Genomic DNA, 12,700 nt, shown 5'->3' with positions numbered 1-12,700 from the left:
TTTTTTTTAACCTTGTTTGTATTTACTTCAATAAACTGAGGTGTCAATTTTTGATTGAACAAAAACACAGACTTATTTGGATATTACATAAACATTTAAGCTACAATTTTTTTTTTTTTTTATTATTACAGGTTTGATATAGGAGGTCTTTGGAGCTGAACTTTGTTCATTTCAGCTTCGGGGACCCCCTGCTACCAGAGATACTTACCTCCGTAGTCATTCCGGTATCCCTGCAGGCCGTGAAGCTGTGTATCTTAATCTAATGGCGGTGTTTAAATGTCTAGACAGATAGGAAAAATGCTGCACACCTTAAATTGTAAACAAATAAAATGATACAGTTACCGGTGCTCCAATGTTTGTACGAAAGCCTGTGATCAGTCCTGGATAGATGATAAAAGGAACAAAGGGCACAACGGATTTAGAATATCCAAACTCATTTATTGAGCCAACACAACGTTTCGACCGTACTGGTCTTTATCAATTGACATAGTGGCATAAACATAATTCCTTCAAACAACATTTAAATAGTGCTCCAAACCCCATCATGCAACCTGTTCAATCAGTGGTGATAGTGTTCATGTGCTGAACCAGTCCCCCCTTCCAATGAAATGTCCGTATTCTTAATAAGCTGATCTCTATCAGATGTTTTAAGACACTCCTGTGTGTCATGGGATCTTCTGCATTCTCCCCATTTCCTGGTTAATCGGCGGCGTCCATCTTGATGATGTCATCCATCCGGGTCCTCTGCTTGTTGAGAACACTCCCCACATCCGGGTTCCTCGGCGACGTCCATCTTCAATGACGTCATCATCCGGGTACTCTGTTCTTTGAACACATACGGCTCCTCCGTTCCTGGAACGCAATCCTCGCGCTATGCGGTTAATATTCTGCGCATGCGCAGTCCATTTAGTCCTCGCTTTTCTTCAACCTGCTTCCCTTTGGACCGCATGATGCGCAGACTGCGTGTCAATATCTGCGCATTCGCTTATTGATCAGCCCGCAGTAAGAGGGATGATCTAATCTTCAATCTTCCTCTGTAGTGGTCCCGCGAAGTGTCCTCTCCTTATGGTCAATGGGTGGGAGGGGGGGAAGAATGTGTTGTCTTCATCATCATAGATCCGTAATAAGTATAAAAGAAAAAAAGGGAACAAATCAGCACAACACTGTGAACTACTTGCAAAATATATCATCCTACAGTGCAAAGTGAATTATAATAAAAAAGTGATTAAAAGAAAGGTTTGTCTTTGTCATATTTATAATTCACAACCCTTTGAGGTATACTGACCTTACAGTTTTTATCCAATACAGCAAGCAGTGGCAGCAACCTATAGCTAGTGGGAAAGAAACAATATTTATCTTTCCTCTATGAAGCACCCTAATGACAAAAAGTAATTCAGTCCATTAGGATAAATGATGTCTAATGTATGAATCCAGAAGGATTCACGCTGTAGTAGTAAGACATCCTTGTCTATACTTGCCCTGGCTTTTTTAATATGCTCAATACCCATTAGTTTTAATGAAGATATTGGGTGACTGAAATCACTACAATGTCTGATAAGAGCGGTATCTTCTGCACGATTGTTAATTTTGCTTTTATGTTCGATAAATCTTGTTTTGAGCATACGATTGTTTCTTTCCCACTAGCTATAGGTTGCGGCCACTGCTTGCTGTATTGGATAAAAACTGTAAGATCAGTATACCTCAAAGGGTTGTGAATTATAAATATGACAAAGACAAACCTTTCTTTTAATCACTTTTTTATTATAATTCACTTTGCACTGTAGGATGATATATTTTGCAAGTAGTTCACAGTGTTGTGCTGATTTATTCCCTTTTTTTTTTTTTTTTTTTAATACTTATTACGGATCTATGATGATGAAGACAACACATTCTTCCCCACCCATTGACCATAAGGAGAGGAGGACACTTCGCGGGACCACTACAGAGGAAGATTGAAGATTAGATCATCCCTCTTACTGCGGGCGGATCAATAAGCGCATGAGCAGATATTGACACGCAGTCTGCGCCTCATGCGGTCCAAAGGGAAGCAGGTTGAAGGAAATCGAGGACTAAATGGACTGCGCATGCGCGGAATATGAAACGCATAGCGCGAGGATTGCGTTCCAGGAATGGAGGACCCGTATGTGTTCAAAGAACAGAGTACCCGGATGGATGACGTCATTAAAGATGGACGTCGCCGAGGAACCCGGATGTGGGGAGTGTTCTCAACAAGCAGAGGACCCGGATGGATGACATCATCAAGATGGACGCCGCCGATTAACCAGGAAGTGGGGAGAATGCAGAAGATCCCATGACACACAGGAGTGTCTTAAAACATCTGATAGAGATCAGCTTATTAAGAATACGGACATTTCATTGGAAGGGGGGACTGGTTCAGCACATGAACACCATCACCACTGATTGAACGGGTTGCATGATGGGGTTTGGAGCACTATTTAAATGTTGTTTGAAGGAATTATGCTTATGCCACTATGTCACTTGATAAAGACCAGTACGGTCGAAACGTTGTGTTGGCTCAATAAATGAGTTTGGATATTCTAAATCCGTTGTGCCCTTTGTTCCTTTTATCATCTATCCAGGTGTTTAAATGTCTCACAGGCCAATGGGAAGCCATGACATCTGGTGCGGCTTCCAATTGGCCCGCGTGGCCTGGACCTTTAAACTCTGCAGAGATACCGGAAACCCCTACAGAGGTAAGTATGTCTAGAAGCAGAGGGTCCCCAGAGCTGACACAGTTCAGCTCCGGAGACCCCCTACTTCAAACCGGTAATAGAAAATAAATATTATAATTTTTTTAAAGTTGACCCGTATTGCTGATTCCATCAATTCCTTTTTATTAGATCTTAAATCCAGCTCTCAAGAAAGCCATCTAGTGGTCTTTTCTGATAGTAGCAACTGTCAAACAAAGCAATACTTTTGTGTTGCCATTTATACTGTAATTGGGTGTTAGCTGCAGGTGTAGCCCATACTTCTGTGTTATCATGTGCTATGGTTTTAAATATAACAAACTCCATTATTAAATTACTTTAAATTATGGAAATATCTAACTATTTATCTTTTCATCATTAGGAAATTATATCCTGAATTACATTGCATCTCAACCTAAACTTGCCCCCTTTGTGATCCAAGCACTTGTTCAAGTCATTGCAAAGATTACAAAATTAGGATGGTTTGATGTTCAAAAAGATCAGCTTATTTTTAGAGACGTTGTTGCTGATGTGAAGCAGTTTTTACAGGTGAGAAACATTTTCTTGTTATTTCTGATTATTACGCATTAGGTTAAACAATGGAAATCAAGCATGTCTTGCCCTATAGAGCTTACAATCCAAATGGGAGTAATAGGAACAACTGAAGTAAAGAACATATTTCAGGGAGCAAGTAAGTGCATCAGGAGTACGAGGAGTATCTACAGCCGCATAGTAACCACTTTTTTGTTGAGGAGATGAAATTTCAGGTGCCAGTTAAAGTTGGAGAGGGATGTGGATTGGGATATGCTGGGAGGGAGTTCTACAGGTAGGGGGCCAAACGTGAGAATGGTTTTAGCCGTAAGCGCACTATAGAGACAAACAGAGCAAAAATAAAATGTCAATCAACAGAGCATGAGGGAAGAGAAGATATATCATAGGAGATTAGAGCTGAGATGAAGGATGTAAAAGAATATGGAACTTTGAAGAAGGAGAATTTTAAGATTTTGATGGGGAGCAAAGAATGGATTTCAGGAGGAGAGACGCAGACAGACGTAGAAGAGAGAACTCTAGCAGTGGCATTTTGAATAGATTATACAGTATGGTGTTGGGAGTCAGGAAGACCACAGAGGAGAAGGTTGCAATAGTCATGTCGAGAGATAATGAGCGCATGCATGGGTGTTTTAGTTGCAGAACGACAGAGGAAAGGGTGGTTTCTGGCAATATTAAGGTGACAAAAATCGACAAGATTTAGCAACAGCATGAATGTGAGAGGAGAAAAAAAGGGGAGTCAAATATTACACCTAGACTGCATGCCTGGGAGACTGGATGAATGATAGTGTTATTGACTGTGACAGAAAATTGAACAATTGTGCCTGATTTAGATTTCAGACATTTTATGTTTCAGGTGAAGTGCCATCCAGCATGAATTTGCTTAACTCAGTGGTTCTCAAACTTTTTCGGTTCAAGGCTCCCTAAGGTGATCAGGATTTTTTCAAGGCTCCCTAAGGCGATCAGGATTTTTCCATGGCGCCCAAAGGGAAAACAAAGTTGTATATACATACCTAACAGTTGCAGTGCGCAGTTGGTGTCTCTCTCACACAGACTCTCACACTCACTCACACACTCTCACACACACTCACACACTCTCACACACGCTCACACTCACACTCACACACATTCACTCACACATTCACACACACTCACACACTCACACACTCACACACTCACACACTCTCACACTCACACACTCTCACACTCTCACACTCTCACACTCACACACTCACACACTCACACACTCACACACTCTCACACTCTCACACTCACACACACACACACACACACACACACACACTCACACACATTCACACTCTCACACTCTCACACTCTCACACTCACACAGACTCTCACATTAACACATTCACATTCACACAGACTCTCACACTTTCACACTCTCACATTCACACAGACTGACATTGTCACATTCACACAGACTCTCACACTCTCACATTCACACAGACTCTCACATTCACACAGACTCTCACATTCACACAGACTCTCACATTCACACAGACTGTCACACTCACACAGGCTCTCACACTCACACAGACTCACTCACACAGACTCTCACACTCACACAGACTCTCACACTCACACACACACACAGACTCGTACACTCACACAGACTCACACTCACATAGACTCTCACACTCACATAGACTCACACTCACACAGACTCACACTCACACAGACTCTCACACTCACACAGACTCTCACACTCACACAGACTCTCACACTCACACAGACTCTCACACTCACACAGACTCTCACACTCACACAGACTCTCACACTCACACAGACTCACACGCACACAGACTCTCACACTCACACAGACGCTCACACTCACACAGACGCTCACACTCACACAGACGCTCACACTCACACAGACGCTCACACTCACACAGACGCTCACACTCACACAGACTCTCACACTCACACAGACTCTCACACTCACACAGATTCACATTCACACAGATTCACACATTCACACACTCTCTCACACTCACACAGACTCTCACACTGACTCTCACACTCACACTGACTCTCACACTCACACTGACTCTCACACTCACACTGACTCTCACACTCACACTGACTCTCACACTCACACAGATTCACATTCACACAGATTCACACACTCTCTCACACTCACACAGACTCTCACACTGACTCTCATACTCACACTGACACACTGACTCTCACACTCACACTGACTCTCACACTCACACTGACACACTGACTCTCACACTCACACTGACTCTCACACTCACACTGACACACTGACTCACACTCACACTGACTCTCACACTCACACTGACTCTCACACTCACACTGACTCTCACACTCACACAGACTCTCACACTCACACAGACTCTCACACTCTCACAGACTCTCACGTTCACACAGACTCACATTCTCACATTCACACAGACTCTCACATTCACACAAACTCTCACATTCACACAGACTCTCACATTCACACAGACTCTCACATTCACACAGACTGTCACACTCACACAGGCTCTCACACTCACACAGACTCACTCACACAGACTCTCACACTCACACACTCACACAGACTCTCACACTCACACAGACTCTCACACTCACACACACACAGACTCGTACACTCACACAGACTCACACTCACATAGACTGTCACACTCACATAGACTGTCACACTCACATAGACTGTCACACTCACATAGACTCACACTCACACATACTCTCACACTCACACATACTCTCACACTCACACAGACTCTCACACTCACACAGACCTCACACTCACACAGACTCTCACACTCACACAGACTCTCACACTCACACAGACTCTCACACTCACACAGACTCTCACACTCACACAGATTCACATTCACACAGATTCACACATTCAGATTCACACACTCTCTCACACTCACACAGACTCTCACACTGACTCTCACACTCACACTGACACACTGACTCTCACACTCACACTGACTCTCACACTCACACAGACTCTCACATTCACACATTCACACATTCACATTCACACATTCACATTCACACACTCTCACACTCTCACACTCACACAGACTCTCACACTCACACACTCTCACACTCACACAGACTCTCACACTCTCACATTCACACAGACTCTCACATTCACACAGACTCTCACATTCACACAGACTCTCACATTCACACAGACTCTCACATTCACACAGACTCTCACATTCACACATACTCTCACATTCACACACACACACACACACACACACACACACACACACACACACACACACACACACACACACACACACACACACACACACACACACACACACACACACACACACACACACACACACAGACTCGTACACTCACACAGACTCACACTCACATAGACTCTCACACTCACACACTCTCACACTCACACAGACTCTCACACTCTCACACTCACACAGACTCTCACACTCACACAGACTCTCACACTCACACAGACTCTCACATTCACACATACTCTCACATTCACACACACACACACACACAGACTCGTACACTCACACAGACTCACACTCACACAGACTCACACTCACACAGACTCTCACACTCACAGATGCTCACACTCACACAGACTCTCACACTCACACAGACTCTCACACTCACACAGACTCTCACACTCACACACTCTCACACTCACACACTCTCACACTCACACAGACTCTCACACTCACACAGACTCTCACACTCACACAGACTCACACTCACACAGACTCTCACACTCACACAGACTCTCACACAGATTCACATTCACACAGATTCACACATTCACACTCACACAGATTCACACATTCACACTCACACAGATTCACACATTCACACTCACATAGACTCTCACACTCACACAGGCTCTCACACAGATTCACATTCACACAGATTCACACATTCTCTCACACTCACACAGACTCTCACACTGACTCTCACACTCACACTGACACACTGACTCTCACACTCACACTGACACACTGACTCTCACACTCACACGGACCCTCACACTGACTCTCACACTCACACTGACACACTGACTCTCACACTCACACTGACACACTGACTCTCACACTCACACGGACCCTCACACTGACTCTCACACTCACACAGCCCGCACCCCTCCCCCCTATGTACACACAGGCAGACAAGTGACGGGGTGGTAGAGATATGAAACACGAGCCGCAGGGAAGCCCTGGCAATATCTCCCTGGCACCGGCAGCATCGCGCTCACCTCATTCGGTCACTGCAGTGGTGCGGAGCGCCTCATAAAACAAATTAACCGCCCCCCCCCCCCAGGAGACAGCGCCGGGAACTCCTCTTGCTGTCGCTGCCCGCAGCTGGTGAGAGGACAACAGGTGGCTCCAAAAACTTACATGGAAAGCGCAAACGGTCCGGTTCGGTTGCTGCCCTTCGCTATTTTGGTTTCCCGCGGATCAAGCGCTGCATTTAGGGCCCGTTCTATACTGCATGCGGCCGTGCATGCCTATGCGAACACGCGTGCACGTGCCCTGTTATAGAGCCGGGAGCTGCAGGTACTGTGTGTGTGTGTGTGTGTGTGTGTGTGTGTGTGTGTGTTAGTATATGTGTGTGCATGGGTTGTGTGAGTGAAGAAAGCCTTAAATAAGATTTTTTTAAAGAAAAAAAAAGTTTAATAAATATTTTTTTTATTTTATTTGTGCAATCATTGACACACACACACACACACACACATACATTTGAGTGCCGGCAGCGGCGCAAAATCATCTTTTCCCCGTCTTTGCCGCTTTCTGCAGCTTCCCGCTCCCTTCCGTGCGTGAGCGCTGCGCCATTATAGAAAGGCTGACTAACGTCGGCCAACTAAAATTCTGCGTGCGCGCGCGACGTAGCACATGCCTGGCACTATACAGTAGAACGTGCCTAGGGTTGCCAGGTTGCTTGTCCAAAAATACTGGACACAATACTAGACCCCCACACCCCCCGAACACATATAAAAAATACCCCCGCGCCCCCGAATACATATAAAAAAATACCCCCGCGCCCCCCCAAATACATTATACATTTTCCCCCACCTTCCCAATACAAAATATACCCCCACCTCCCCCCCATCATCACCACAGCTCATCCTGGCCCCCCCATCATCATCTCCTCAGCTCATCCTGGCCCCCATCACTACCCCATCTTATCTCCCGCCCCCCCCCCCCCCCCCATCATTTTCATCTCCCCAGGCTGGCCCCCATGCCCCTTCTTATCCCTCCCCCCCCATAATTTTTATCTCCCTGGGCTGGCCCCCATGTCCCATCTTATTCCCCCCCCCCCATCATTTTTATTTCCCCTGGCTGACCCCCATGCCCCATCTTATTCCCCCCCACCATCATTTTTATTTCCCCAGGCTGGCCCCCATGCCCCAACCCCCCCCCCCCCCCCCAAGAAAAAAAATTGTCCTTAGCTTACCTCTGACTCTGCCCCCGCTGTTCACTCCTGACTGCGTCCTTGTTAGTAGCTGCTGGCAGCACGAGTGCAGGATGACTGTGTCCGTGCTCGTTAGTACCTGCTGGCTCAGACCAGCATGCATCCGCCGCGCTCACCCCCTCCACACGCGCTCGCCTGCACACCACACTATAGAACGAGCCACATCCGCCGCTTGGCTTGCCGACGCCTGCCCGCACATTTTCAACCGGACAGGCATCAGAATTATCGGCCTGTCCGGTTGAAATCGCGGCGCCCCTCTTGCCAAGTCACGGTGCACCAGGGCGCCGTGGCGCACAGTTTGGGCACCACTGGCTTAACTTATTGTTACTCAGATTTGAAGATCCTCGTTAACACTTACCGATACGTTAACCTCTGTTAACATACTGTTAAGTAACGGACTTCTGAGGATGTACACCAGGGGTCTCCAAACTACGACCCAGTGGCCACATCTGACCCCCCACAAGATTTTTTGCTGGCCCACAGCATCTTGTAATATATATTTGTGCTCATTATATATAATTTCCCAGTGTAAGCACGGCATCCTTTCTTTGTAATTGTCACATTTCTCTTTTGTTCTGAATCATATCATGCTGATTACCCGAAAAAGATCCAAATAAAACTTATTCATTCATTTATAAATATATAAAAATGATAAAAAGATTTTTTTTCCTTTGTCCTGCGAAAATGTGTAGAATATACAATGTGTCCCTTGTACTGAAAAGTTTGGAGACCACTGATCTACACCATAGTGTGCACAGGTTTTGAAATCTCACACTCATTTCTATTTTATGTAGAGCTTTAAAAAAGTATCACAACCTGCAACGACTTTAATGCAAGAAAGACACTGATGCAGCATATATCATCTGTTAATGAGTTACGTGCAGAATTAGAAAAAGAATAACAGAGTGGTTTCTCAAATAATTACATTTTTAAATGTGTTTTCCACTGCTGTGTTGACCTGTTTGCAGTGTTATTGATTGTCTTGTATGTTAAGTATTTGAATTAACTTTTTCCAATGCAGGGCACAGTAGACCACTGTGTAATAGGAGTGATGATTCTTTCAGAATTGACTCAAGAAATGAACCTGGTATGCATTTCCTCATTTAATTTTTTGGTTTACCATTTCTGCCTGATTTTTCTGAAAACTTTAAATAAATATGTATTGGAAATCAAATTATTACATTTTAATAAGAATTACAGTATACTTTGTTTTTTATTTAAAACTACTTTTATACACAGTGATGAGCATAATAAATGTATGCAGTCATACTGTGTGCACGCCCCGAAAAAGCTTGCAGTCTAATGATTAGGGCTTCAGACACTGGGACACAGAGTGAGGTTACGCTTGTGTGTTAAAGACAAACACTTTAATCACATCACATCCCAGAAATCAAGAATACATACAACAAATATTTTTCAATACCCTACAATCTCAATATAAAAACATTGATGAAGAAAAGAGAAAGCAGAGTTATGAACGGTCAAAAATTATTATTTAAGTCAATATCTCCAACAACTTGAGAACATAGCATGGCAGTGTGTAAGTCGTAGTGGGGAGCAGGGAGTGAGGCCTCCGTGAAGTGCTACTGTGAGGCTAGTTAGGCCTTTGTAAACCTAGCATATATGCCCTGTATCTGGAGTCTTAATGGTGCAATTCTGCATAGCCAGCCAGAACAACAACTATTTTTTTTAAAACAATGTAATCTAATTGGTTTCTTTAAACTAATCTAACCATTCTAAAAGCAAATATTTGGCTTCTTTTGCTTCTCTAGATATATATTACAAACGACAATAGTAAATTAGAATAGTGTTTATTCCCTATCCTTACCAAAGCACTCCATAAGATAAAGGGAGGGAAGAGAGAAGGGTTCTGACTCTGCAAACTCTTGTTGAACATAGTAAGATCACACAAAAGACAGTAGCCAGAGAAAATCAATCTCCTCCCAGTTCACCATATTTACAATGAACTTTCTTTGTGTCAGATTTAGCTTTAAAAAAAAAAAAAAGGGGGGGGGGGAACCAATTGCCCAAATTGAACCTTTATTGCCATTAGTACACTGTGGCACGCAAAGGGATTGCTTCCTTTAACGATTTGGTGCATGCAGTATTTTCTTGCATAACCCTTAGGCCACAACATTTCCTTATCGTTTTTTCTGTTTACCTAATAGAATGATTAACACATTCTGTCATTTCTCTCAGGTGGATTTTTCTAGACCATCTTCTAAGCATCGAAAAATAGCTACCTCATTCCGTGACTCATCTCTAAAAGATGTCTTATTATTTGCATGCACGCTTTTAAAAGAGGTAAAATGTGTCTGACCTTTTTGCTAAAATGTTGCATCTGTTGCTAGTCTCTAAAATAAAGATGTATGTTTTTATTGGTTAGCAGTTGCATCCTAAATGTTGATAGACATCCATAAAGAACCACGCTGTCCAATAACTTTATTATTAAATCACATTCAAGACTAGGGATGTGCAGATCCTGTCCCGTTTCACGTTGTCTAGATTATAGGTTCTACATTATTTGTAGTTTGGAGTTAGACAGCTCGTCTCCCTTCCCAGTTCTCCACCCCAATACCAGAGCTGTAAGCTCTACCACAGCATCATAGACCAACCCTAAATGTTACAGGAATGCTCTCTGATGTCATGGGAACACCCACTGACATTAGACTGGTGTTTCTCCACCGCCACTGGTTACAGGGAGTGGGGAACACTGAATTCCCCATTATGTTTTAACATGGGGGCTCTCCGATTTTAGAGCTTGAGGGCCACTAACCGGCCAGACTTTCATTAACCTAGTGCTAGTTATCACTAAGACAATTTACGTAGGTAGGAGCTGCCCTGAGAAAATGGCTTTGTTGGTGGCTCTTGAGCACAGATGTTGAAGGGCCCTGCATTAAACGAGATTTACAAAACCTTGAAAACTTTGGATGAATACTACTTCTTGAGTCTCTATATGTTAATTTTTGTTTTTATCTGAGTATGTGCGAAACTCTCCAAAAAAACACATTTGCAGCAATGTTAAGGTAAAAAATTCTCCAGAGTAAGATCAGATAAAAGCGCATTTGGCTATTTATGGCAGTTTGTTATTTTAGCAACTTTTTGTGGGAATGACTAATGTTCACTGCAAACACAAATGCATGTAACTATTTTGCGCATCTTTATTAAATGCTGTTCATGTCCAATCATTAATGAGTGGGCTGTATATTTTGAGTGACAAGGTTTGGAACCGTGGTGAATAAGTAATCGATGTTTCCTGTTTAGTGTGTTTCACTTGATGCATAATCCTTTTGTGATATTAACTATACTAGTAATTATGGTAGTTAATTGTAGTAATGAAGTCAATCGTGTTTTTTCTAATAAAGATACATTTTGTATCCTGATAAAATGGTTTGTATAAATAAACCCAACATTTTGCAATCCCGATCTATGCACTCCAAAGTACAAATAGTGTTTTTCTTTTGTAGGTGCTGGCAAAGCCTGTGGGACTTCAGGACCAGAGTCAACAAGGCCTAGTAATGCACCTCTTGAAACTTGTTCTTAATTGTCTTAACTTTGACTTCATTGGTAGTTCAACTGATGAATCTACAGATGACCTTTGCACTGTCCAAATCCCAACAACCTGGAGAACATGTAAGAAACTTAGATAAAATACACTGTATATGTAGTTAATAATCTATTACAACTTGATTTACAATACTGTTAAACTGGTAGACCTTCAGATGTAGAGATAGGGTGCTACTTAGCATGGTCATTAATAGTTCAAGCTGTTTTTATGTAGCCAAGCCCCAAACACAACAACATGCCTGGCATTCACGATGAAAGTTTTGGTAACAACCTCAAAGAGTACGCAAAACAAAATAACAATATGTGTGGTTTGTTTTCTGCCTGTGTGTTTGGTGAATAGGTATCCTACAATTTAGGGCCCTTCAATTGCCGGCACATGGGCCAAA

General features: G+C 43.2%; 1 protein-coding gene across 1 annotated transcript in view; it reads left to right on the top strand.

Annotated features, from left to right (window-relative positions):
- RANBP17 (RAN binding protein 17) overlaps positions 1-12,700 on the top strand; it is a 646,782-nt gene that overhangs the window by 110,458 nt on the left and 523,624 nt on the right. Inside the window, exons 4-7 of the mRNA XM_075601659.1 lie at positions 3,091-3,257; positions 9,769-9,834; positions 10,947-11,051; positions 12,215-12,380. Of these exons, the coding sequence (XP_075457774.1) occupies positions 3,091-3,257; positions 9,769-9,834; positions 10,947-11,051; positions 12,215-12,380 (504 nt within the window). The remainder of the gene's footprint in view (positions 1-3,090; positions 3,258-9,768; positions 9,835-10,946; positions 11,052-12,214; positions 12,381-12,700) is intronic.

This window comes from Ascaphus truei, chromosome 5, assembly GCF_040206685.1.
Source record: "Ascaphus truei isolate aAscTru1 chromosome 5, aAscTru1.hap1, whole genome shotgun sequence".
In the NCBI taxonomy this organism is placed as follows: domain Eukaryota; kingdom Metazoa; phylum Chordata; class Amphibia; order Anura; family Ascaphidae; genus Ascaphus; species Ascaphus truei.
Note: the sequence above shows the minus strand (reverse complement) of the source record. Positions and strands in the feature narration are given on the sequence as shown.